Source organism: Oncorhynchus mykiss, chromosome 1 (assembly GCF_057628025.1).
Source record: "Oncorhynchus mykiss isolate SJ-2025 chromosome 1, ASM5762802v1, whole genome shotgun sequence".
Taxonomy (NCBI): Eukaryota; Metazoa; Chordata; class Actinopteri; order Salmoniformes; family Salmonidae; genus Oncorhynchus; species Oncorhynchus mykiss.
Genome location: NC_143022.1, coordinates 43,961,031 through 43,989,027, shown reverse-complemented (window position 1 = coordinate 43,989,027; position 27,997 = coordinate 43,961,031). Strand labels below are relative to the sequence as shown.

Here is a 27,997-nt window from a genome sequence, read left to right as displayed (position 1 = left end):
TATGGTCAGTCCAAACGACAAAAGGAACGGTCGCCCCCTCCAACCACTGTCGCCATTCGCCTAGGGCTAACCGGATGGCGAGCAGTTCGCGGTTACCCACATCATAGTTACGTTCCGACGGCGACAGGCGATGAGAAAAATACGCGCATGGGTGGACCTTGTCGTCAGAGAGGGAGCGCTGAGAAAGAATGGCTCCCACGCCCACCTCTGACGCGTCAACCTCGACAACGAACTGTCTAGAGACGTCAGGTGTAACAAGGATAGGAGCGGATGTAAAACGATTCTTGAGGAGATCAAAAGCTCCCTGGGCGGAAATGGACCACTTAAAGCACGTCTTGACAGAAGTAAGGGCTGTGAGAGGAGCGGCCACCTGACCGAAATTACGGATGAAACGACGATAGAAGTTCGCGAAGCCGAGAAAGCGCTGCAGCTCGACGCGTGACTTAGGGACGGGCCAATCAATGACAGCTTGGACTTTAGCGGGATCCATCTTAATGCCTTCAGCGGAAATAACAGAACCGAGAAATGTGACGGAGGAGGCATGAAAAGTGCACTTCTCAGCCTTCACAAAAAGACAATTCTCTAAAAGGCGCTGGAGGACACGTCGAACGTGCTGAACATGAATCTGGAGTGACGGTGAAAAAATCAGGATATCGTCAAGGTAAACGAAAACAAAGATGTTCAGCATGTCTCTCAGGACATCATTGACTAATGCCTGAAAGACAGCTGGAGCGTTAGCGAGGCCGAAAGGAAGAACCCGGTATTCAAAGTGCCCTAACGGAGTGTTAAACGCCGTCTTCCACTCGTCCCCCTCCCTGATGCGCACGAGATGGTAAGCGTTACGAAGGTCCAACTTAGTGAAAAACCTGGCTCCCTGCAGGATCTCGAAGGCTGAAGACATAAGAGGAAGCGGATAACGATTCTTAACTGTTATGTCATTCAGCCCTCGATAATCTATGCAGGGGCGCAGAGACCCGTCCTTCTTCTTGACAAAAAAAAACCCCGCTCCGGCGGGAGAGGAGGAGGGGACTATGGTACCGGCGTCAAGAGCTACAGACAAATAATCCTCGAGAGCCTTACGTTCGGGAGCCGACAGAGAGTATAGTCTACCCCGGGGGGGAGTGGTTCCCGGAAGGAGATCAATACTACAATCATACGACCGGTGTGGAGGAAGAGAGGTGGCCCTGGACCGACTGAACACCGTGCGCAGATCGTGATATTCCTCCGGCACCCCTGTCAAATCACCAGGCTCCTCCTGTGAAGAAGAGACAGAGGAAACAGGAGGGATAGCAGACATTAAACATTTCACATGACAAGAGACGTTCCAGGAGAGGATAGAATTACTAGACCAATTAATGGAAGGATTATGACAAACTAGCCAGGGATGGCCCAAAACAACAGGTGTAAAAGGTGAACGAAAAATCAAAAAAGAAATGGTTTCGCTATGATTACCAGAAACAGTGAGGGTTAAAGGTAGCGTCTCACGCTGAATCCTGGGGAGAGGACTACCATCCAGGGCGAACAAGGCCGTGGACTCCCTTAACTGTCTGAGAGGAATGTCATGTTCCCGAGCCCAGGTCTCGTCCATAAAACAGCCCTCCGCCCCAGAGTCTATTAAGGCACTGCAGGAAGCTGACGAACCGGTCCAGCGTAGATGGACCGACAAGGTAGTGCAGGATCTTGAAGGAGAGACAGGAGTAGTAGCGCTCATCAGTAGCCCTCCGCTTACTGATGAGCTCTGGCTTTTACTGGACATGAAGTGACAAAATGACCAGCAGAACCGCAATAGAGACAGAGGCGGTTGGTGATTCTCCGTTCCCTCTCCTTAGTCGAGATGCGGATACCTCCCAGCTGCATAGGCTCAGCTCCCGAGCCGGCAGAGGAAGATGGTAGTGATGCGGAGAGGGGGGCAACGGAGAACGCGAGCTCCTTTCCACGAGCTCGGTGACGCAGATCAACCCGTCGCTCAATGCGAATAGCGAGTTCAATCAGGGAATCCACGCTGGAAGGGACCTCCCGGGAGAGAATCTCATCCTTTACCTCTGCGCGGAGACCCTCCAGAAAACGAGCGAGCAAAGCCGGCTCGTTCCAGCCACTGGAGGCAGCAAGAGTGCGAAACTCAATAGAGTAGTCTGTTATGGATCGATTACCTTGACATAGGGAAGACAGGGCCCTGGAAGCCTCCTCCCCAAAAACAGATCGATCAAAAACCCGTATCATCTCCTCCTTAAAGTCCTGATACTGGTTAGTACACTCAGCCCTTGCCTCCCAGATTGCCGTGCCCCACTCACGAGCCCGTCCAATAAGGAGAGATATGACGTAGGCGACACGAGCAGTGCTCCTGGAGTAAGTGTTGGGCTGGAGAGAAAACACAATATCACACTGGGTGAGGAACGAGCGGCATTCAGTGGGCTCCCCAGAGTAACACGGCGGGTTATTGATTCTGGGCTCCGGAGATTCGAAAGCCCTGGAAGTGGCCGGTGGATCGAGGCGGAGATGGTGAACCTGTTCTGTGAGGTTGGAGACTTGGGTGGCCAGGGTCTCAACGGCATGTCGAGCAGCAGACACTTCCTGCTCGTGTCTGTCTAGCATCGCTCCCTGGATTCCGACGGCTGAGTGGAGAGGATCCGAAGTCGCTGGGTCCATTCTTGGTCGGATTCTTCTGTTATGGTGAGTGAATGAGGACCCAAAAGCGAACTAACTTAAACAGAGCTTCTTTAATAACCAAACATAGGTAGGCTCAGATAGACCGGCAGATTCCGACAGGACAGGACAAGGTTACAGCAAACATGACGATAGTCTGGCTCAGGCATGAAACACAAACAAACAAGAATCCGACAAGGACAGGAGCAGAAACAGAGAGAGATATAGGGACCTAATCAGAGGGAAAAAGGGAACAGGTGGGGAACGGGGTGAATGGGTAGTTAGAGGAGACAAGGGACAGCTGGGGGAAAGCGGGGGAGAAAAGGTAACATAACAACGACCAGCAGAGGGAGACAGGGTGAAGGGAAAGGACAGAGACAAGACACAACATGACAACTAGGTTAACACTCTAACCACTTGGCTACTTGCCACTTGAGCGGAGGTAGCTGGTCACAGGATGGTAAATGATGGTGATGGAGTCTGCTGATGATCTTGTAGAGGGCAAGTCTGGGAACCAGCCTGAGTCATATAGCCACAGGTCTACTCTTCCACTCTGTGAAGCACTCACTTAGGTGATGCCTCGGCAGTTCTGGGTGCCAGAAAGCTCACCACGCAAAGTTCAGAATAGTAGCCAGTCGTCCTCACTACGAGCCCTCTGCCTCAGCACTGTATTCCTCCATCTCCCATTCCTAACACTCTTCAAGTGACTCCTCACATGATGTTCTCAAAAGATCAGGAACTGGCAGCCTGGTGAAATAAAAAAGCTGGTACTATGTCCAGATGCATTTTCCAAACAAAAACATTAGCCAGCTAACTAGATACCTACCCAACCTAAAAATAGTTTGCCTGTCAGTCAATCTGCAAATCCGTGGCTCAAAACACCAGAAATTTGCAACAAAGACTAATTGTTATCAAAAACAACCATTTTAGGTCCAAAAACAATGAAAACATTTTTTTTTGTAACAATATGTACACATTTGCAGGAGCTCTCTGCCTAGGATGCTACCAAGGCACTATCAATTGTATTTTGAATTATCAATGGATAAATTCTGCCTAATACAGTATATAGAGTGAGTTTAACCAGACCTGGGTTCAAATACTATTTAGGGTATTTTAATTACTTTCAAGACATTATATATTCTTTTTTTGAAAAGACAAGTGGTTGAGTATTTAAGTAAAAAGGAATGGGAACCTGAGGATTATCGTGTGAATAACTCCTGACTAATGGCTGTTCTTAGGCCCGACGCGAAGCAAAGGGCCGGGGAAACAGCCCTCAGGAGGGTGTTATTCACGATAATTCCCGGGTTTGAGGGCCTTCTTGCTTTTATAAAACGGTTGCAAACAAAATTAACAACATATTGTAACGACCCTGGGTTTATAAGCGCGGAGCGAGCATGCTTTTACAGCACAGTCGATAGCGCGCCGGACCTTGGGCTAGAAGGTCAAGGGTTCGAGACCTGCTCCCTGCTGTGTCATTACAATATTTGTATTAAAACTTTATTTTAATGAGTAAATACATTTTATTTAGTCCTTCCACCATACAATATAGTCCGGACAAAAGCCAGTTGTTAGTTCTGAGATTCTGAAGCTGCTAGCCAAATTGGATTCGATTGGCATGGTTGTTAGCAAAGCAGGGTGGTCGTCCGTTCTAAGCAGAAAGGTTGCAGTGCAACGCTTTCTACTTCTGCTCTGCTAGCTAGCCAACTAACGCTAACATACGATCACATCAGGCAGCTGAAATCACAGCAAACTAGGTGCATTTTTGTTTGTTTTAACTTTGTTTTTATTGCCATTTATTTGCATATATCCATAATAATGATCCTGATCAATGAATTTGCCTGGCTCAGAGAAGCTGTCAATCTCACCCCGATGCGTTCATTCTCTATATGGGAAGGTGGAGATTGCAACAAAAAATCTGCAACATTGTTACACAGGTACGGAGCGGCAGGCAGCAAGGTTTAGATTAAACCCCAATGTTGCAAACCAAATGCTAGGCTACAATCATGGATAAATAATGTCTAGACACTATTTTCCAGTGGAGATTAAGTTTATGAATTGCCTAGCTGGGCTGTGGGACAGCACATTCATAATCCAAATGGAACTGTTAACAGGCATTACCCAGGGAGATTGTCGTGAATAACTCCCTGCTATCAACCAATCAGCATCCAGGCATAATTATTTGAAAATACTCAAATACACAAAAAATAAGTGTTGAAACAACAAATAATCAAATACACATGTATTGGAACTCGGGTCTGATTTTAACACCAATCCATCAGAAATGTTGTGCACCAATGACCCATAAATCTTGTGGTACTGTATGTATGCAGTACACATAGAGCCCTCAGATCCAGGGGGGATACAGGAGCTTAATGACATTTTTACCTGTTTGATTTAGTGACTTTGACTCAGATGGTGTTTACTTGCCCGCTTGCTGTATGACCACACTCCTGACTCATTGTTCACTTAACAACCACTCTAGCAGTCGATGTGGATATCGTGCTGAGATGTGGATGTAATATGGAGATGTGGCACACGCTGTGTTTCTGAGTGGTGTATGGCTAGTGCGCTGTTGGTATGTGTGTGTGTGTGTGTGTGTGTGTGTGTGTGTGTGTGTGTGTGTGTGTGTGTGTGTGTGTGTGTGTGTGTGTGTGTGTGGTTCAGAGCCTTTACACACCATCTGCAACCAGCAGCAGGAGCAGACCCATAAAGAAGGTCTCCATGGAGGCAGAGAAACAAACACAAGTCACTGTAATCCTGTGGCCGCAAATATGTGGCTATACAAAGCCAAATATATATGGCATAAACACTCTAAACTGCCGAACAACACTTGTCTTTTCCAAATATTTTATTGTGTTAGAGCACTAATAAATTATTACCGACAGAACATTGCCAAAACACACAGATGAATAAATTATTATTTTTATTACATTGTGTCTGGAATGTTATACCGTCAATGGAAAATGCTAATAAATGAAAATGATGGATACTGTTTACACTAGTAAACACATCCCAATACCACATGAAACGTACAGTATTGTCAGCCAGAGAGCACCTACATATGTCACCCAATGCTTCATGAACATTTCTGATCACTTTATGATCACTTTATGATCACCTTTTTAGCATTTATGAACAGCGAAAGATCAGTAAAAGATCAGTGATGTCTTGGAGCTTCAGCCACAATGCCCTGTACTCCACTGGAGTTCTGCCTCCAAGTCTTCAGTATTCTAGCATTGCTTCCTGTGTTAGTTTCAACACAGAGGACCATAGGATCTGAGGACTTAGTGATGACCATTGCCCACATACGACTGGACAGGAACACAAAAGAGGGCTAGGCATGCTGATTCCTCCATCTCCTCCTGAGATTATTTGACATTTGACATGATTATTTGACGTGTTGGAGGTGATGCTGGTTGAGAGAATGCCAATAGTGTGCAAAGCTGTCATCAAGGCAAAGCGTGGCTACTTTGAAGAATCTCAAATATATTTTGATTTGTTTAACACTTTTTTGGTTACTACATGATTCCATATGTGTTATTTTATAGTTTTGATGTCTTCACTATTATTCTCCAATTTAGAAAATAGTACAAAATAAAGACAAACCCTTGAATGAGTAGGTGTGTCCAAACTTTTGACTGGTACTGTACATGTGCATGATCTGTATGCTGTAGTATGTACAGTACATGTACAGTTGAAGTCGGAAGTTTACATACACCTTAGCCAAATACATTTAATATCAGTTTTTCCCAATTCCTGACATTTAATCCGAATAAAAAGTCCCTGTTTTAGGTCAGCTAGGATCACCCCTTTATTTTAAGAATGTGAAATGTCAGAATAATATTTTTTTTTTAAAGATAATTATTTATTCCAGCTTTTATTTCTTTCATCACATTCCCAGTGGGTCAGAAGTTTACATACACTCAATTAGTATTTGGTAGCATTGCCTTTAAATGGTTTAATTTGGGTCAAACTTTATGGGTAGCCTTCCACAAGCTTCCCACAATAAGTTGGGTGAATTTTGGCCCATTCCTCCTGACAGAGCTGGTGTAACTGAGTCGGGTTTGTAGGCATCCTTGCTCGCACACACTTTTTCAGTTCTGCCCACAAATTTTCTGTAGGATTGAGATCAGGGTTTTGTGATGTCCACTCCAATATCTTGACTTTGTTGTCCTTTTCAACAACTTTGGAAGTATGCTTGGGGTCATTGTCCATTTGGAAGACCCATTTGTGAACAAGCTTTAACTTCCTGGCTGATGTCTTGAGGTGTTGCTTCAATATATCCACATAATTTCCCATCCTCATGATGCCATCTATCTTGTGAAGTGCAGCAGTCCCTCCTGCAGCAAAACACCGCCACAACATGATGCTGCCACCCCTGTGCTTCACGGTTGGGATGGTGTTCTTCGGCTTGCAAGCCTCCCCCTTTTTCCTCCAAACATAACGATGGTCATTATGGCCAAACAGTTCTATTTTTGTTTCATCAGACCAGTGGACGTTTATCCATAAAGTATGATATTTGTCCCCATGTGCAGTTGCAAACCGTAGTCTGGCTTTTTTTATGGTGGTTTTGGAGCAGTGGTTTCTTCCTTGCTGAGCGGCCTTTCAGGTTATGTCGCTATAGGACATGTTTTGCTGTGGATATAGATACGCTTGTACCTGTTTCCTCCAGCATCTTCCCACGGTCCTTTGCTGTTCTGGGATTGATTTGCACTTTTCGCATCAAAGTACGTTCATCTCTAGGAGACAGAATGCGTCACCTTCCTGAGCGGTAGGACGGCTGCGTGGTCTCATGGTGTTTATACTTGCGTACTATTGTTTGTACAGATGAACGTGGTACCTTTAGGCATTTGGAAATTGCTCCCAAGGATGAACCAGGTCTTGAACCAGGTCTTTTCTGAAGTCTTGGCTGATTTTAACATTTTTCCCATGATGTCAAGCAAAGAGGCATTGAGTTTGAAGGTAGGCCTTAAAATACATCCACAGTTACACCTCCAATTGACTCAAATGATGTAAATCAGCCTATCAGAAGCATCTAAAGCCATGACATAATTTTCTGGAATTTTCCAAGCTGTTTAAAGGCACAGTCAACTTAGTGTATGTAAACTTCTGACCCACTGGAATTGTGATACAGTGAGTTATAAGTGAAGTAATCTGTCTGTAAACAATTGTTGGAAAAATGACTTGTGTCATGCACAAAGTAGATGTCCTAACCAACTTGCCAAAACTATAGTTTGTTAACAATAAATTTGTGGAGTGATTGAAAAACAAGTTTTAATGACTCCAACTGAAGTGTATGCAAACTTCTGACTTCAACTGTATATTCTTGTGTGCTTCAGATTCTCCCTCCTTTTCCACTCTGTAGATGATCCGGGCTGCCACTAAGCCCATGAGTGACTGTCTGCTGATGCTGAGAAACAAGCACTGGAAGAGAGTACGCAGCATCCTCACCCCCTCCATCAGCGCAACCAAGATGAAAGAGGCAAGATAAGATGACCCCTTTCTTCACCCCTCTCCTCCTCTCTTCACCCCTCTCCTCTCCTTCTCTCTTCACCCCTCTCCTCTCCTTCCCTCTTCACCCCTCTCCTCTCCTTCTCTCTTCACCACTCTCCTCTCCTTCTCTCTTCACCCCTCTCCTCCTCTCTTCACCCCTCTCCTCTCTTCTTCTTTTCACCCCTCTCCTCTCCTCCTCTCTTCACCCCTCTCCTCTCCTCCTCTCTTCACCCCTCTCCTCCTCTCTTCACCACTCTCCTCTCTTCTTCTTTTCACCACTCTCCTCTCCTTCTCTCTTCACCCCTCTCCTCTCCTCCTCTCTTCACCCCTCTCCTCCTCTCTTCACCCCTCTCCTCTCTTCTTCTTTTCACCACTCTCCTCTCCTTCTCTCTTCACCCCTCTCCTCTCCTTCTCTCTTCACCCCTCTCCTCTCCTTCTTTCTTCCCCCTCTCCTCTCCTTTCTTCACCCCTCACCTTTCCTTCTTTCTTCACTCCTCCTCTCCTCTCCTCCTCTCTTCACCCCTCTCCTCTCTTCTTCTTTTCACCACTCCCCTCCCATCTCCTTCTCTCTTCACCCCTCTCCTCTCCTTCTTTCTTCACCCCTCTCCTCCTCTCCTCTCCGCCTCTCTTCACCCCTCTCCTCCCTTCTTCTTTTCACCATCTCCTCTCCTTCTATCTTCACCCCTCTCCTCTCCTCTCCTTATCTCTTCACCCCTCTCCTCTCCTCTCCTTCTTTCTTCACCCCTCTCCTCTCCTTCTTTCTTCACCCCTCTCCTCTCCTTCTCTCTTCACCTCTCTCCTCTCCTTCTTTCTTCACCTCTCTCCTCTCACACCATCTTCACCCCTCTCCTCTCTTCTTATTTTCACCACTCCCCTCCCCTCTCCTTCTCTCTTCACCCCTCTCCTCTCCTTCTTTCTTCACCCCTCTCCTCCTCTCCTCTCCTCCTCTCTTCACCCCTCTCCTCCCTTCTTCTTTTCACCAATCTCCTCTCCTTCTCTCTTCCCCCCTCTCCTCTCCTTTTCTCTTCACCACTCTCTTCTCCTTCTTTCTTCACCCCTCTCCTCTCATTCTCTCTTCCCCCCTCTCCTCTCCTTCTTTCTTCACCCCTCTCCTCTTACACCATCTTCACCCCTCTCCTCTCCTTCTTTCTTCACCCCTCTCCTCTCACACCATCTTCACCCCTCTCCTCTCCTTCTTTCTTCACCCCTCTCCTCTCACACCATCTTTACCCCTTTCCTTTCCTTCTTTCTTCACCCCTCTCCTCTCCTTCTTTCTTCACTCCTCTCACACCATCTTCACCCCTCTCCTCTCCTTCTTTCTTCACCACTCTCTTCTCACACCATCTTCACCCCTCTCCTCCCCTTCTTTCTTCACCCCTCTCCTCTCACACTATCTTCACCCCTCTCCTCTCCTTCTTTCTTCACCCCTCTCCTCTCACACTATCTTCACCACTCTCCTTCTTTCTTCACCCTTCTCCTCTCACACCATCTTCACCTCTATCCTCTCCTTATTTCTTCACCCCTCTCCTCTCCTTCTTTCTTCACCCCTCTCCTCTCACGCCATCTTCACCCCTCTCCTCTCCTTCTTTCTTCACCCCTATCCTCTCCTTCTTTCTTGACCCCTCTCCTCTCACACCATCTTCACCCAGCTCCTCTCCCCCTCTTCAATCTGCTGTTTGCATGCAACCAATACACATTTACTATGTAAATTATACAGGCACATGTATTACTACCTCTATATATACACACAATTACGAGCTGCAGGAGGCCTAGTGGTTCGAGCGTTGGGCAAGTAACCGGAAGGTTGCTGGATCAAATCCCCGAGCTGACATGGTAAAAATCTGTCGATCTACCCCTGAGCAAGGCAGTTAACCCACTGTTCCCCGGGTGCTGTGGATGTCGATTAAGGCAGCCCCCCGCACCTCTCTGATTCAGAGGTGTTGGGTTAAATGCGGGAAGACACATTTCAGTTGAATGCATTCAGTTGGACAACTGACTAGGTATCCCCTTTTCCCTCCCCCTCTGTTATATTTACATGGAACCCATACACCACATATTACTACCTCTATACATACACACAATCACTCCCCACTCTGTTCTATCTACATGGAACCATACATATTCATAAACATCTATACAGCCATGCAGATTTCTACTGCATCAGGCCTTCAGTCGCAACCTATCTTATCTCATCTTTTCATTTTTGTGGATTAACCAGAATCATTATCTTAATAGAAGTTGTCTCCATTTAGAGCCTGCCCAGCCCAACGATTGAAAATACGTTGTTGGTGCACAAATGTTCAAGAGAATCAGGGGACTTAAGGAATAGCACGGGAGATTGACGCCCGCAATTTAGTCGGAAAATGATAGCTTGTCTCCATTGAAGGCTTTCAAGCATTACATCTAATTAACGTCTGATAAACCAATGTGGTCTGGGTATCACTTTCACTTTCCCTCTCTCCATCCCTCCCCCTCTCCCCATCTCCCCCCTCTGTGCCTCTCCCCCTCTCTCTCGCTGACTTCTGTGTATGGCCTGACATTATAATAGTGTCATTAGAACAAACAGTGGTTCTTCTACCTTATAGTGTGGAACATAATTACCGGGGCCTGTTGGAACAGCATGTTTTATGTGATTGTTGAGTCCCCTCTACACTGATTGAGAGAGATTGGTGAGCCAGCCAGCCAGCCAGCCAGCCAGCCAGCCAGCCAGCCAGCCAGCCAGCCAGCCAGCCAGCCAGCCAGCCTGCCTGCCTGCCTGCCTGCCTGCCTGCCTGCCTGCCTGCCTGCCTGCCTGCCTGCGACACCAGAGGCAGCAGCCATGAACAGACGTCAGGAGCTACTATTGAAATGGTCCAACTGCTCTCAGAGTATTGCAAAGACCAACCAAACCAAAGACCCTTTGTTCTCCAAGTAGCGTGTGTGTGCGTGTGTGCGTGTGTACATCACACAGTTTCTCAGAACTATCAATATAAAAGAAAGAGAAAGCACCTCCTGTGCTGTATGTGCATAAAGGTCATTGGTACATTGTGTGCCTGTAACTGACCGAGTGCAGGATCACACTGGATGGCAAATAAGGCCAAGGCATAATGTAAAATAAACACACTAGAAGTGGAACAGTAGGCATGTAATTATCGTGTAGTAGGGTAGAGGTGGGTGGTCATTTAGCTGGACCGTTAATTGTGATTAGGGCTGTGATGGTATGTTTCCACGGCAACCACCAGCGGCAGGCCACTAAGGAAACCGCACACACTCATCTTTCACGCTCCAGATACAGCTGGGTACACTCGCCTGAAAACAAACTGTTTGTGGATAACCACTAAGGATAAAGTGTTTCAGGCTGAAAGTCAGCTATGACTGGTTTTGTGTTTACACATTGTCCCACGCAGGTAGCTTTCGTAAACGCTGAGTAATTCCTGCTGTAATTGACCGTTTGGATTTTATTTGTTACTTGCAATCAGTCCCTCAATTCGAGCGTGTGCTCTGTGTGACTGACACTCAGTGTGTTTGTGTACACGTGGACTTTCTCTCACTTTCTCTGAGTGTGTGTGATTCATATTCTGTCAAAATAGTTCATAAAAGAAACAGGCTGGGAACTCAGTTAAGAACATCATGGAGAGGCAGTCAGGAAGAGCTAATGACTAGTTATTGCTTTCTGCGTTTGTATTTCGGAATCACACAATTCTCAATCAGTCAACATGTTTGTCTGACTCTGATGTTATGAAGCAAGGTTGGGTGTGTATAGTGTAGTAATAGCGCTGTGTTCTGAGCAGGGTTGTGTTCGCAACGTACGTAGTTCCCTCATACACACAAACACATGTCCAGTTAATGAGTGGAGAGGAGACATGCTAATTATTGTGCCCCCCCCCCCCACACACACACACACATACACACAGTCCTGCTCCAGAATTTACCATGGGAGAGTGAGACTGGCGGGAATATGAATCATTTACGAGAGCATAAACCATAAACCACCAACTTTACGATCGGCACCAAACAAACGCTCGGACAACTGGCGCTCCGAATTCGGTCACATTACCCAGATATGTTTTTAGCGATGTCTGTTTTAGTTTACTGCTGTTTACAATCATAGCGCTCCAGTCTGTTTGCTGAGTGGACAGAACAGATGGAGAGAGAGGGAAAGCACACTGAGAGAAAGTGGTGGTGTGGATCAATATCTATCTGCTTCTGTCTGGATAGGGACAGATCTGCTGTGGCAGGATACACTGTTGAGGCTCGCTCTGTGATAAGAGGAAGCTGTTGGGTCTGTCTGTCTATCTATCCGTCTCTCTCTCTCTCTCTCCTTTTTCTTGTGTGCATGTGTCTGTGTCTGTTTGTTAGTGTGTGTGTGTGTGTGTGTGTGTGTGTGTGTGTGTGTGTGTGTCTGTGTCTGTTTATTCATGTGTGTGTGTGTGTCTGTGTGTGTGTCTGTGTCTGTTTGTGTGTGTGTGGTGTGTGCGTGTGTGTGTGTGTGTGTGTGTGTGTGTGTGTGTGTGTGTGTGTGTGTGTGTGTGTGTGTGTGTGTGTGTGTGTGTGTGTGTGTGTTTCCGCGCGCTGTAGTCTGGCTATGTTTGACTGACCAGTAGCCCCTGCGTATCCTCTCAGCTGGCAGAGCCTTGGGATATAGATTTTCATTTGAGCCACCCTGCCCCTGTAGAGGGGGAGGATACTGCTCCTGTCATAACCTATCAGGCTGCTCGTGCTTCTTCATCTGTCCTCCCTCTTTCAGCTCCAGACCCCAGTACCCTCTCCTCAGACTGACCAGCCTTAGGCCTCATCTTATGTTGGCATATACACTCAGTGGCAGGTTTATTATGTATGCTGTTCATGAAAATGGTTGAGTCACGTGGTCGTGGCTTGCTATATGATGCAGGCAGACAGGCATCGAGGCATTCAGTTACTGTTTGATTGAACGTTAGAATTGGCAAAACGAGTGACCTAAGCGACTTTGAGCGTGGTATGATCGGCGGTGCCAGGCGCACCGGTTCCGGTATCTCAGAAACATCCGGCCTCCTAGGTTTTTCACACACGACAGTGTCTAAGGTTTATTGAGAATGGTGCGACAAATCAAAAACATCCAGTCAGCGGCAGTCTTAGGGGCGAGCACAGCTCATTGATGAGAGGTCAAAGGAGAAGGGCAAGAATCGTGCAAGCTAACAGGCAGGTCACAAACAGACAAATAATGCCGCAGTACAACAGTGGTGTGCAGAACGGCATCTCGGAATGCACAACTCATCGGTCCTTGTCACAGATGGGCTATTGCAGCAGACGACCACACTGGGTTCCACTCCTATCAGCTAAAAACAAGAAGAAGCGGCAACGTTCGAGCAACGTTTCCACGCCCCAAAGAATTCAGGCTGTTTTGGAGACAAAGGTTCCTACATGCTACTAGATGGGTGTACTTAATAAGCCCCAGTCTTAGCCCCATTCCCATTCCCCAGCCAGTCTATGATGATAAGACTGGGGCTAACACTAGTCTAAGTCTACATTTGTGACAAGGGCTGTGGCAAGTCACAACCATAGACTTAGACTAGTGTTAGCCCCAGTCTCTAGCCTTATCATCATAGAATGGTCAATTTTACTTTATTTTTACATGGAAGCTTATAGAAGCTTATACTGGTCTTAGCCCCCTCTAAATCCTAATCATTAGACTGGTCTTATTAACAGTCACAACCTTATCCTGTGACTAGGGTTAGCCCTGTCCCCCGCATCCAACCTCAGCCTTATCCTAATCCTTATGAATTGTAGTTTATTGTAACGTTATATTAACTTACAGTGTAGACTATGCTCAGTATTATCACGTTGATGCCAATGACAGTAGTCCAGCATGTCACAGTCGTGTAACAGCTTCGGTCACAGCTCATTGTACCCATAATGCTACAGCATGTTTATCCATTAGCATCTCCTCTCGTGTAAGGATCTCATTTCCCATTTGATCCCAGCGTGTATTGATCGCTGGGGAGGAGATGAAGAGATGGCGAGGGTAGATAGGGGAGATGTGTAAACGTTGTCTAGATTTCTCCACGTCTCTCTCTCTCTCTCTCTGTGCCCTCACTCCTACTCCTCCTCATCCCCAAATCTTCCGCCAGAGCTTAGTGGCTCCTCGGATTCCTCCGGCCCTGTTTGGCCATTCCTCTGAGGACTGTGTGCGTGTGCGTGTCTGAGGGGGATAGAAAGATAGTGCTAATGGCTGCTGCTCCCTGATCACAGCTCCATTGTAGGGAGACGGAGCAGAAAGACCGACCTAGGGTAGAGCCTCTCTCTCTCTCTCTCTCTCTCTGCTGTACTGGCTGTAGAGAAGGGAATGGTGAAAGCGAGCAAGATATGAAGAGAGAGAGGGAGATGGCACAGCCCAGAATATTCTGGACCCCTGACACTCAGCAGTGAGACCTGAGGTTCAGAGGGTGTTTCAGCATTTTTTCTCATGTTCCTTCAGCAAATATTCCATGCCACTGGACATAGCTGTCCTTCCTCTCTGTTTTCCAATATGTGTTAGTATCCTCGTTTTCTTTGATAAGAAGAGACTAGGGAGTTGACCTGAGGATTTGTTGTTTTTGATATTTTTACATTTGAGACATGTTGCTACTGCAGTATAACTCTGTCTGCCCTGGAGAAGTTATGGTCGAGAGTATTCTTGAGATCTGCCTCTCTCAGTCCCGCATTGTAACACAGCAATCACCATGCTCAGAAGAGCTCTTCCCTTAATGAATAATGAATTAATTAGATATCTGTTTGATCCATCATCATCAGGGTTCTTTTCCCCTTGGTAATGACCTCTGTAATGGCAATGACTTTAATGGGATTTTAATTGATTCAGGTCCTCTCTTTGCCTCAGGGTGTCCTCACACACACACAAACACATACACTTTTCTGAGAGGGGCTGGAGGTGAGGAGGAGAGGAGTGGGCACCACACACACGGCAGCAGTGTCTCCTCCTGTACTGTACTTATGACCAGGACTGATTCACGCACGTGGGACCAACATCACCCCTGATTCCTTCTCGCACATTTGTCAGATGAGTCTGGGTTTAAAGTGATTTTTTTTGCACAAGAAAATATGAAAAGGGGATAATTTGTTGTATCTATATTCATATGGTATTTTGCAGCGAATTTGGGGGGGGGTGGTCCCCGACAGAGACTTGATCCGGGTTCCAAATGACTGTCAACCCAAGACCTTAGTCGTTACTCTAAGATGTCCAAACGTCTTCACATGGTCCCTAGGTCTTAAGTTAATGTTATGTTAGATGAGTATATGTTTCTGTCTCGGTGCAGATGGGTCCTCTGATCAACATGACCATGGACACCCTGCTCACCAACCTGCTTGGACATGTCCAGTCTGCAGAGAGCTTTGACATTCACAGGTATTGTAACTACAGTAACCTTCCCTCTCATGGGGTTCATTATAAGGATTGTTCATTCATTAGGCTATACAATTGTTATCGTGTATTTTTCCAAACAACCATATTGGGAAATCCAATTCAAACGTCTACAACCAGCGGTGAAACCAGATGTTTATAATGTATTATCATTGTATAAGGTCTATATAATATCCTCCACATACCGTATTGTGTTGACTGGGTTGGTTCTCTCTCCTCAGGTGTTTTGGCTGTTTCACCATGGACGTGATAGCTAGCGTGGCCTTTGGCACCCAGGTGGACTCTCAGAAGGACCCAGATGACCCATTTGTTCACCACGCCCAGAAGTTCTTCTCTTTCTCCTTCTTCAGACCCATCATGTTCGTCTTCGGTGAGTACTGTGGAGCCCTGCCTTAATCCAACTAACTCATCATAGGCTTAGAAATACTGTCTAGAAAACAACTATACTACTAGCAACAATTATCAAAATGAAAGAGAGAAAGATTTTAAAACAACAGTGTTATGTTTTTAATGTAATCATCATCACACTATTTCTCACAATTTACAATGTTGGACTCAATATACGGTATATATTACAAGGAGCATGTCCACTTAACATATACTGTATTGCATTCCCTAGATGCTGCCGGAAGTGGACTGACACAGATGGTATTTTGTTGGTTCTTCTCTTGCTGCCTACAGTTGCTTTCCCATTCCTGGCTCCACTGGCCCGGGTCATCCCCAACAAGAGGAGGGATGAGATGAACAACTTCTTCATCAACTGTATCCAGAAGATCATCAGACAGAGAGATGAGCAGCCTGTTGAAGAGGTACAGTGTGTTACTGAGCTGTAAAAACTTCTGCTCCTTTATAAAAGATGGGAATTTTATGAAGGACTCTTTTTGTCTCTCTTCCTTTCTCTTCTCTGTTCTTGATCTTTGAATGTGTGTGTGTGTGTGTGTGTGTGCATGCGCGTGCGCTCTCATGTTTATTTCGCCTTTATTTAGACAGGTAAGTCAGTTAAGAACAAATTCTTATTTACAATGATGACCTGTGAAACACATCAATAACCAACACATCCATAACCAACACATTAATTAACAACAATTGTGTGTGTGTGTGCTCCCGTGTGTGTGTGTGTGTGTGTGTGTGCGTGCGTGCGTGCGTGTGTGTGTGTTTGTGTGTGTGTGTGTGTTTGTGTGTGTGTGTGTGTGTGTGTGTGTGTGTGTGTGTGTGTGTGTGTGTGTAGCGGCGGCGAGACTTCCTGCAGCTGATGCTGGACACGCGCAGCACCAAGGAATGTGTCTCTCTTGAACACTTTGATGTGGTGAACCATGCTGATGAACTGGCCCACACACACCACTCCGGGGAACAAGGAAATGGTGGCGCCGGCAGCCACGAGTCGCCCAACAGGCGCTCGGTCCAGACCCAGAAGAGGATGATGTCGGAGGATGAGATAGTGGGCCAAGCGTCTGTGTTCTTCCTGGCGGGTTACGAGACCAGTAGCAACACGCTGGTCTTCACCTGCTACCTCCTGGCTCTACACCCAGAGTGTCAGGCTGCAGGCTGAGGTGGATGACTTCTTCACCAGATATGTGAGTATGGGCCTTCCTGTATGCCCCTTACGTTCATAATCACCTTCGTTTTGTCGCCACAGTATGTGTGCCATGATGGATTATTGAAACTACTAAAATCCTAACCAGATTATGTAAACGGTCCTACACTGATTAGACCTAATCTATGGATTTCACATGAATGGGAATAATGATATGGATCTGTTGGTCACAGATACCCCCCCCCCCCCCCCCAAAAAAAAAAAGGTAGGGACGTGGATCAGAAAACCACCATTTTCCTCATGCAGCATGACACACCTCCTTTGCATAGAGTTGATCAGGCTGTTGATTATGGCAGGTGGAATATTGTCCCAATCCTCTTCGATGGCTGTGCGAAGTTGCTTTATATTGGCAGGAACTGGAAGACGCTGTTGTATACATGACAATCCAGAGCATCCCAAACATGCTCAATAATGGGTGACATGCAGACCATGGAAGAACTGAGACATTTTCAGCTTCCAGGATTTTGTACAGATCCTTGCGATATGGGGCCGTGCATTGCAGTGGTTGCTCAACTAAACGTTTTGAGATTACTGTATGCTGCGGGATTCATTTATGGTTTAGTACGGTACCCTGCATCACTGCTCCAGACCAGCGCAATGGGGACTTAGAGCACTGATTATGTTTACTGGAAAATAACTTTCAAAATGAATGGAAGAGGAAGGAAGTGGAAGGGGGAAAGACGGTATTCAGAGGTCAAGACAGCGCTGCTCTGAGACAAGCATGCGGACTGGTCTTGATAAGTAATGTCATATTCACTGAATCTCCTTTTGGGTATTGGCTAGACTACAATTAGGATGTTGACATTTTAGGGTTATTTTCCTCTTACTGTAGTACTGTAGCCTACTCCTGAATGGTCACATTGTACAGTGTCATTATGGGCTATTAACAGGACAATAGACTCTTGCCAAGAAGGAGGGTATAAGGGGAGAATTGTATCGTCAAATGTATTTCTTAGTTAGGTTGGCTGTATCACAGCCGGACATGATTGGGAGGCCCATTGGGCGGCGCACAATTGGCCCAACGTAGTCCAGGTTTCATTGTAAATAAGAATTTGTTCTTAACTGACATGTCTAGTTTAATAAAGGTCACATTGTACAGCTCCATAGTTTCCCAGAGGGTTTCGTTTTTTCGTTTTTCTTGGAATAGAAACACCATAATATTAATCAAATGAATTAAGCAAAATGTCTTAATATCAATCCCATATACTATGTTCTTACAAAAAAAAGGTTTTAAATTCTGTAGTACAGCCAATAACTTTCATTTATTTGATAATGAAATAATCTCCAATATATCATAATTGTTTAAGCAAAATGATGATTTATTATTATTAACCCTGAATTATATTTATTTAAAAGCCCCTTAGATATTCCCACAGACCAGTTTTGCCCTAACTAAAAATGCCCCTTAGATATTAATTTAGAATCCGCCAATCCTCTAAATTGAATTATTGGTCGGAGAGTCACGTCATTGAAAATAATATTTTTTACATATACTGTAGACCTACCGTAGGCGACATGAGTCTCACTAGTGTTGAGTAATGTGCTGTTAATTAGATCTACTACTGTACAAGGACATTTTATGGATCTGACAGTATTTTAATGTAGAGATTCTAGTAAAGAAATGTGTGTGTAGAGGGGGAACATTCTTCACCAGTTCTCTTACCATTTTGTACAAATGTGTGATTAGTCTACCAGTTGGTGTAACTGTAATATTAATTCTCTTGAGAATAATTTTGCTCTTCACAATATAAAAAAACGTTCAAATGCATTCATGAATTAAATCGCTTTAGTCGACACATATATAACCGTAGAATACGTTTGCAGATTAGAGGGCCATCAACCAAAACAGACCAATGAAGCATTGGAAAAACCCTGAGGGTTTCATATTCATCGAATGAATTAAGCTACATTTCGGGAAATCAATCCCATATATTATGTTCTTACAAAAAAAGGTTTCAAATTCTCTAGTACAGCCAATATTGAAGAATGCTTTTCAAAGATGCTCTCTAGTGGTCAAACTAGCACTAACTAGCATTAGTGGCAACAATGGCTGACAATTAAATAAGGTGCCATAGAATTATGTGCTGCAGTATGACGCAACTTTTACAGGAAGAACCACTGTATCATGCTGAAACATGAGGTAATGGCGGCGGATGAAAGGCACAACAATGGGCCTCAGGATCTCGTCACGGTGTCTCGATACATTCAAATTGCCATCGATAAAATACAATTGTGTTCGTTGTCCATGGCTTATGCCTGCCCATACCATAACCCCACCGCCACCATGGGACTGTCACACCCTGATCTGTTTCACCTGTCCTTGTGATTGTCTCCACCCCCCCTCCAGGTGTCACCGATCTTCCCTATTACCCTCAGTGTATTTATACCGGTGTTCTCTGTTTGTCTGTCGCCAGTTCGTCTTGTCTTGCCAAGTCAACCAGCGGTTTTCCAAGCTCCTGTTTTTCCTAGTCTCTCTTTTCGAGTCCTCCCGATTCTGACCTTTTGCCTACCATGACACTGAGCCCGCCTGCCTGACCATTCTGCCTGCCCCTGACCTCGAGCCTGCCTGACCATTCTGCCTGCCCCTGACCTCGAGCCTGCCTGCCCCCCTGTACCGTTTGGACTCTGACCTGGTTAGGATCTCTTGCCTGTCCTCGACCTGCCTCTCGCCGGGCCCCTCATTGTTCAATTAATATCAGAGACTCGAACCATCTGCCTCCTGTGTCTGCATCTGGGTCTCACCTTGTGTCGTTATAGGGACACTCTGTTCACAATGTTGACATCAGCAAACCGCTTACCCACACGATGCCATGCACGGTACAGTTGAAACTGAGATTCATCCGTGAAGACCACACTTCTCCAACGTGCCAGGGGTCATCGAAGGTGAGCATTTGCCCACTGAAGTTGGTTATGAAGCCGAACTACAGTCAGGTCAAGACCCTGGTGAGGACGACAAGCACACAGATGAGTTTCCCTGAGACGGTTTCTTCGGTTGTGCAAATCCACAGTTTCATCAGCAGTCCAGGTGGCTGATCTCAGACAATCCCGCAGGTGAAGACGCCGGATGTGGAGGTCCTGGGCTGGGTTTGTGGTTGTAAGGCCGGTTGGACGTACTGCAACATTCTCTGGCAACAGCTCTGTTGGACATTCCTGCAGTCAGCATGCCAATTGCACGCTTCTTCAAAACTTGAGACATTTGTGACATTGTGTTGTGTGAAAAAACTGCACATTTTGGAGTGGCCTTTTATTGTCCCCAGCACAAGGTGCACCTGTATAATGATAATGCTATTTAATCAGCTTGTTGATATGCCTGTCAGGTGGATGGATTTTCTTGGCAAGGAGAAATGCTCACTAGCAGGGATGTACAGTAAACCAATTTGTGCATATATTTTTTGAGAAATAAGCTTTTTGTGGATATGGAAAATTCATGGGATCTTTTATTTCAGCTCATGAAACATGGGACCAACATTTTACATGTTGCGTTTATATTTTTGTTTAGCGCAGAAAACGTAGTATTAAAGTACAATGACCATAATCCATTGCGTGCCTACTTGTCCAGTCTGTGTGTTCCTTTTACGCCTGCTAGGTTAGTGTGGGGCAGACAGAGGGAAAGAAGAGGCAGAACAATACAAGATGGAGAGGGATAGAGCAGTTGATTGATAGTTTGTATTCAGCAGTCATAAAGCTATGCCTTATTTACATTGAAGAACTACTAAAATAGTGATTTTGTCAGACAGCATAGGCAGTAGCTCTGTGGAGATGAGATGATGACTTGGAATGAACAACTGAACTATTTTATTAAAGTAAAATGAATCAATTATGATTCATAAGTGATAAACAGTAATGGGCAGTCACTACCATCGTGGGACTTTGATCAATTGTTTTATTCCGTGTTGTTACAGCATTCAACCCACATAATGCAGAGGTCATTTAATGTAAAAAGCAAATAAATCTAAACCGAAATTGATAACTGTGATAATTTTTTCAGAATCGAACCGAAACTAAACCAACCTAAAAAAAAGCACTAATCGCTCAGCACTACTTCCTGATTTAACAATTTAAATGGAATTGACTGCAACTCTATAAACATGGGATTCAGCATGTTTACAGAGTTGCGTACAGTCATTTTGCAGGGGTTGATGACTGAGAGACCCAGTCCCATATAAACTCCACCTCAATTGTAAGTCCATCTCTGCTGCAGACCAGCTGTGGTGATGAGTGTGAAAGACAGACAGTGATCGGACCTGGCTGGAACAAAAATAAATCAGAGAGATTGGATTGGATAGGGGGGTGGGGGGCAAAGAGGGAGGGGTGGCATTTTTCAGATTGAGGATTTTCAATCTGTTTCTCCCGGGTCACAACAGCCTGCGGTTTGACGTGCGCTGCCACTCTATTGTGAGATAAAAACCCAGACAACAGCCAATATTTTGCTGCATTCATTTTGGATGAAAACCTATCTTTGTCTGGTAGATGAAGCCGGGGGTTGCAGGACAAATGGGGCGCACACCAGAGTATGTGAGCACGGAGTTGAGCAATCGGAAATCCTGCAAGCTCGGCTCTGGCGCTCCATGTCCTTTCCAACCGCTCTGCGCAATAAAAACACGCAAAAACACGCTCCATATTCGCTCCATTCATTAATTGAACCAACACCCATCTGTTTTTGACACTACCTGGACTTACCATTTGGTTTTGAAGTATTGACACCAAACCATATGATTTGAATGAAAAGTATTTGAATAAACATGAAAAAGTGAATGTAAGAAGTGTTTATCATTTCAAATAGGCCACATGTCATATTAAACATCATATAAACTCTAAATAGGTCAGGAGCCAGACGGGGAGACTAAAACGAATGATTTAGGCTATATTATTTCAATTATTTCAAGGCTAAAGCTTACAAAGAAATAGATTGTGAAGCATTTGCGAGTGTGACACAATAGGCTGGTAGGGACATAAAGCACTCATCTTTTAAACAACATTGTATTAAATCATTATAGTCTATACATTGCGCATATAGGCTGTGGCTTACATAGAATTAAATACAAATTAAACAAAAAAATGCCTTATTTTAAAAACATGAGTTTGGCCAGTCTGTGGATTCAGGCTCATGCGATGGTTCCTGGAGAGCAGGTCAGCAGCGGAGAATATCCTCTCCACACCTGCAGAGCCACTGGGGATGATAAACACCTTTTATGCCACTCTTGCTGGCTGGGCAGGGATGCATTTTGTTCTTTATAGGTAGGCCTGAAGGTTTTTAGGCAAAATAACCCAATCAAAATGGAAACCTCCTTGAAAGAATATGCCAGACCTATTGGACCAAAAACAACTATGGCCTATTGTATAGATAATAGAACAGATTTTTTTGTTTATAATTACGTTGCTATAATGACACAAATAGCTACCCACCTCGTTCCTTTCTTTTAGCATGTGCACATAGTAAGTACGCCATCATGCTTTCGGGATATGTGCCTTTTCAGGTTCCACAATGATTATTTAGTTGTGGATATTACATCACTGCACTCCCTCTCTTGCTATTGGTCCTCATCTTTGTAAGTCACCTTGATTTAGCACCTGTGTGTTTGATCAGTTTGATCAGTTGATCAGTCGATTTAGCTAAAGCAAGGGGCTATAGATAGCAGAACACAAGTAGACTACAAATGCATGCTGGGACGGGCATGCCCTGATCTCGTGAAGTGAGCGCTATTGGAGTGAAATTGAAGCAAGAGGGAAGGCCGGCGCTCCAGCCTTTTGGAATCTCGATCTGCGCTCCAGTCAATTAGGCACACTCCTCAGTCCAGCTCCACTCTGCTCACATACTCAGACGCATACACACATACATACACACATACACATACATACACACATACATACACACATACACATACATACACACATACACATACATACACACACACATACACGTACATACACACATACACATACATACACACATACACGTACATACACACATACACATATACATACACACATACACGTACATACACACATATACACACATACACACACATACATACACACATACACATACATACACACATATACACACATACACATTCATACACACACACATACACACATACATAGAAACAAGGAGATTCAGAGGTTGCTTATTGTTTGTTTCATTTCACTCTGCATCTCTTCTGTCTATGAGTCTCGCAAGAAGCTCCAGCGTCTGTGTCTTCCGGCCTTAACAAAGTGCCCCATTAAATAACCACCCCTGCTGCTGTCACAGCCATGATCAACTCTGCAGCTCTAATATGGAACACATAAACAGTTAGACGGGGAGTGGAGGCTCTTATAAGGCCATGTGTGCGTCGAAAATGGCACCCTATGTCCTAGGGTCCATAGGACTGTGGTCAAAGGAGTGCACTATATAGAGAATAGGGTGCAATTTCAGATGCAGCCATGACCTTGTTAGATCCTCTACTCCCCCATCTCGCTTCTTAATACCCGGACCAAGGCCTGAACAGTGGAGAACAGAGTGGAGCAGGCAGCAGACCGGAAGACAGGATCAAACGCACACGGAGGCGGAGATCTCTGTGACTGGAGCATCTGGAGTCAGACACTCTTTCATCTCATCTTCCCTCGTCCGGCACTGTGCCGATACGCTGCTCTCTGCTCTGTAATGCTTAATCCTTCAACTCACAAGGGAAGAAGTGTCTCCAGAGAGAGCTCGCAGTGTAAACTAACTGACTCTGCCCGTTCTGCTTCCTGTGATTTACTTCCTGATCAAAATGCATCAGTGCATATATAACATTGCTCACTTTTTTTTGTATCTTCTTGGTGTTGGGGTCAATCTGATGTGATATACATTATATTTGTTTATTAACTCATTGCCTTTTTTCTGCAGTGGACATTTATCCATTCATACTCTGACTTGCCTCTGAAATAGAGCAATGGTTTGGATGTTGTGAATAGAAGCCTACTAAGCAGCCTTCAAGGCAGCATGTAACATTAGATGATGTTACAATGCACCGCAACAAGGTCTGGTATTTACTGTTATATAATGAAGGAGATGAGATGAAGAGTATTGTCTGTTGATCAGACTGGATATAATTTGTCCTAGTGGTAGTTTAAATGATAGGCAACCACTGATAACTGTTTAATATATATATATATATATATATATATATATATATATATATATATATATTTCACCTTTATTTAACCAGGTAAGCAAGTTGAGAACAAGTTCTCATTTACAATTGTGACCTGGCCAAGATAAAGCAAAGCAGTTTGACACATACAACAACACAGAGTTACACATGGAGTAAAACAAACATACAGTCAATAACACAATAGAAAAATAAGTATATATACAATGTGAGCAATTGAGGTGAGATAAGGGAGGTAAAGGCAAAAAAAGGCCATGGTGGCGAAGTAAAAACAATATAGCAAGTAAAACACTGGAATGGTAGATTTGCAGTGGAAGAATGTTCAAAGTAGACATAGAAATAATGGGGTGCAAAGGAGCAAAATAAATAAATAAATACAGTAGGGGAAGAGGTAGTTGTTTGGGCTAAATTATAGATGGGCTATGTACAGGTGCAGTAATCTGTGAGCTGCTCTGTCAGCTGGTGCTTAAAGCTAGTGAGGGATAAGTGTTTCCAGTTTCAGAGATTTTTGTAGTTCGTTCCAGTCATTGGCAGCAGAGAACTGGAAGGAGAGGCGGCCAAAGGAGTAATTGGTTTTGGGGGTGACCAGAGAGATAAACCTGCTGGAGCGCGTGCTACAGGTGGGTGCTGCTATGGTGACCAGCGAGCTGAGATAAGGGGGACTTTACCTAGCAGGGTCTTGTAGATGACCTGGAAATCTGTTTGTTGACTTGGCTTTCAAAGACCTTAGAAAGGCAGGGTAGGATAGATATAGGTCTGTAGCAGTTTGGGTCTAGAGTGTCCCCTTTGAAGAGGGGGATGACCGCAGCTGCTTTCCAATCAACAACACGAAAGAGAAGTTGAACAGGCTAGTAATAGGGGTTGCAACAATTTTGGCATAGTTTTAGAAAGAAATTGTCCAGATTGTCTAGCCCGGCTGATTTGTAGGGGTCCAGATTTTGCAGCTCTTTCAGAACATCATCTGACTGGATTTGGGTGAAGGACAAATGGGAAGGCTTGGGCGAGTTGCTGTGTGGGGTGCAGTGCTGTTGACCGGGGTAGGGGTAGCCAGGTGGAAAGCATGGTTTAGTTTTCTAACTGCCTGTGTATATAGGTTTCTAACTTTCCTGAAAAGTTGCATATCACGTGGGCTGTTCAATGCTAATGCAGAACGCCATAGGATGTTTTTTGTGTTGGTTAAGGGCAGTCAGGTCTGGAGAGAACCAAGGGCTATATCTGTCCCTGGTTCATCATTTCTTGAATGGGGTATGCTTATTTAAGATGATGAGGAAGGCATTTAAAAAACAATAACAATAACCAGGCATCCTCTACTGACGGAATGAGGTCAATATCCTTCCAGGATTCCCGGGCCAGGTCGATTAGAAGGGCCTGCTCGCTGAAGTGTTTCAAGGAGCGTTTGACAGTGATGAGTGGAGGTCGTTTGACCGCTGACCCATTACGGATGCAGGCAATGAGGCAGTGATCGCTGAGATCTTGGTTGAAAACAGCCGAGGTGTATTTAGAGGGCATGTTGGTTAGGATGATATGTATGAGTTTGCCCGTGTTTACGGCTTCGGGGTGGTACCTGGTAGGTTCATTGATAATTTGTGTGAGATTGAGGGCATCAAGCTTAAATTGTAGGATGGCTGAGGTGTTAATTAAGCATGTCCCAGTTTAGGTCACCTAGCAGCACGAGCTCTGAAGATAGATGGGGGGAAATCAGTTCACGTATGGTGTCCAGAGCACAGCTGTGGGCAGAGGGTGGTCTATAGCAGGCTGCAACGGTGAGAGACTTGTTTTTCGAGAGGTGGAATTTTACAAGTAGAAGTTCAAATTGTTTGGGTACAGACCTGGATAGTAGGACAGAACTCTGCAGGCTATCTCTGCTGTATATTGCAACACCGCCCCCTTTGGTCGTTCTATCTTGTATGAAAATGTTGTAGTTAGGGATGGAGATTTCAGAGTTCTTGGTGGTCTTCCTAAGCCAGGACTCAGGCACGGCTAGGACATCCAGGTTGGCAGAGTGTGCTAAAGCAGTGAATAAAACAAACTTAGGGAGAAGGCTTCTAATGTTAACATGCATGAAACCAAAGCTGTTACGGTTACAGAAGTCATCAAAAGAGAGCCTGGGGAATAGGAGTGGAGCTAGGCACTACAGGGCCTGGATTCACCTCTACATCACCAGAGGAAAAGAGGAGGAGTAGGATAAGGGTACGGCTAGAAGCTATGAGAATTGGTAATCTAGGACGTCTGGAACAGAGAGTAAAAGGAGGTTTCTGGGGGCGATAAAATAGCTTTAGGGTATAATGTACAAACAAAGGTATGGTAGGATGTGAATACAGTGGAGGTAAACCTAGGCATTGAAACCAGGTGATGTCATTGCATGTGTGGGTGGTGGAACAGAAAGGTTGGATAAGGTATAATGAGGAGGGCTAGAGGCTCTACAGTGAAATAAGCCAATAAACACTAACCAGAACAGCAATGGACAAGGCATATTGACATTAAGGAGAGGCATGCTTAGTCGAGTGATTATAAGGGTCCAGTGAGTAGTGAGGTTGGTTGGGGTCATGGCGATTCAGACAGCTAGCCGGGCCATCGGTAGCAAGCTGGCAGAGGATGTCTGTTTTTATCCACCTCGTGCGTTTCCGTCGGTAGATTAGTGGGGTTCCGTGTGGTAGAGGGGACCAATCGAATTGGCAAAATAGATATAGACCCAAGAAAAATTGTCTGAATAGACTTATTCAGATAGCACCCGATAAGACAGCTAACGATTAGCGGACCGCAGATGGGCGTTCAGGTAACATCGTGACGGAGGGGCCAGTTGGATGACTCCCTCGGGCAGATAACGTCGGTATTCCAGTTGTGAAGGCCCGGTGGGCTCCGCGTCGGCAGTTAAACAGGTCCGGATAGGTGATTGTAGCCCAGGAGTGGCTGATGGAACTCTTCCGCTGGCTAGCTCCGGAATAATTGATATTTGCTCCGGGACCGACGTAAGCCAATAGTCACTCGGATAGCAGCTAGCTAGCTCCAATATCCAGGTGTAAATGTCCAAAGCTTGCGGTAGAAATCCGGGGATAGGGAGAGAAAATAAGTCCGGTATGCTCTGGTCTGAGTCGCGTTGTACAAAACTGCCGATAGCTTTTCGAGCTAAAGGATAGCTGATGACCGCTATCCTTTAGCTCGTCAGCTGAATACTAACGTTAGCAGAGTTGTCAACACTACTCTGCATTGCAGCATTTTGAAAGTCCTCAGACCCTGGACTCTAGACTTAACCCACCTACCTCAAAATATGACTCAGTCCTAAACCTTTCTAAGGAGTCTGAATGGGATATGTCAGTAGTAGGTTTTCAGAAAACTCTACAAAAAAAACAAAGACTAATGTTACGTAGGACATTCCCTGTAGAGTGCTAGCTGTATGCCTAGCTTCCTGGTGAGGGCCATTGGTGATTTCAACAGTCTGAGCAACTTTTCGATTCTTTGACGCTGGGAACTTGATTGGATACACACAGCAATACCTGTGTACATAAACGTGTTTATACCCGCTTAGAAAAAAGGGTTATTCTGCTGTCCCCATAGGAAAACCCTGTTTGGTTCCAGGTCAAACCCTTTTGGGTTCCGTGTAGAACCCTCTGTAGAAAGGGAATAGGGTGTCTGGAACCAAAAAGGTTCCACCTGCAACCAAAAAGGGTTCTTCAAAAGGTTATCCTATGGGGACAGGCAAAGAACCCAAAGAAGGTTCTTTTTTGTTCTTTTTTTCTAAGAGTGTAGGCCAGCTGGGTG

General features: G+C 45.1%; 1 protein-coding gene across 1 annotated transcript in view; it reads left to right on the top strand.

Annotated features, from left to right (window-relative positions):
* LOC110532319 (thromboxane-A synthase) overlaps positions 1–27,997 on the top strand; it is a 108,775-nt gene that overhangs the window by 46,717 nt on the left and 34,061 nt on the right. The window contains 6 exon segments of the mRNA XM_036977694.2: positions 8,009–8,125; positions 15,405–15,493; positions 15,730–15,878; positions 16,190–16,317; positions 16,737–17,044; positions 17,046–17,082. Coding sequence (XP_036833589.1) covers positions 8,009–8,125; positions 15,405–15,493; positions 15,730–15,878; positions 16,190–16,317; positions 16,737–17,044; positions 17,046–17,082 — 828 coding nt within the window.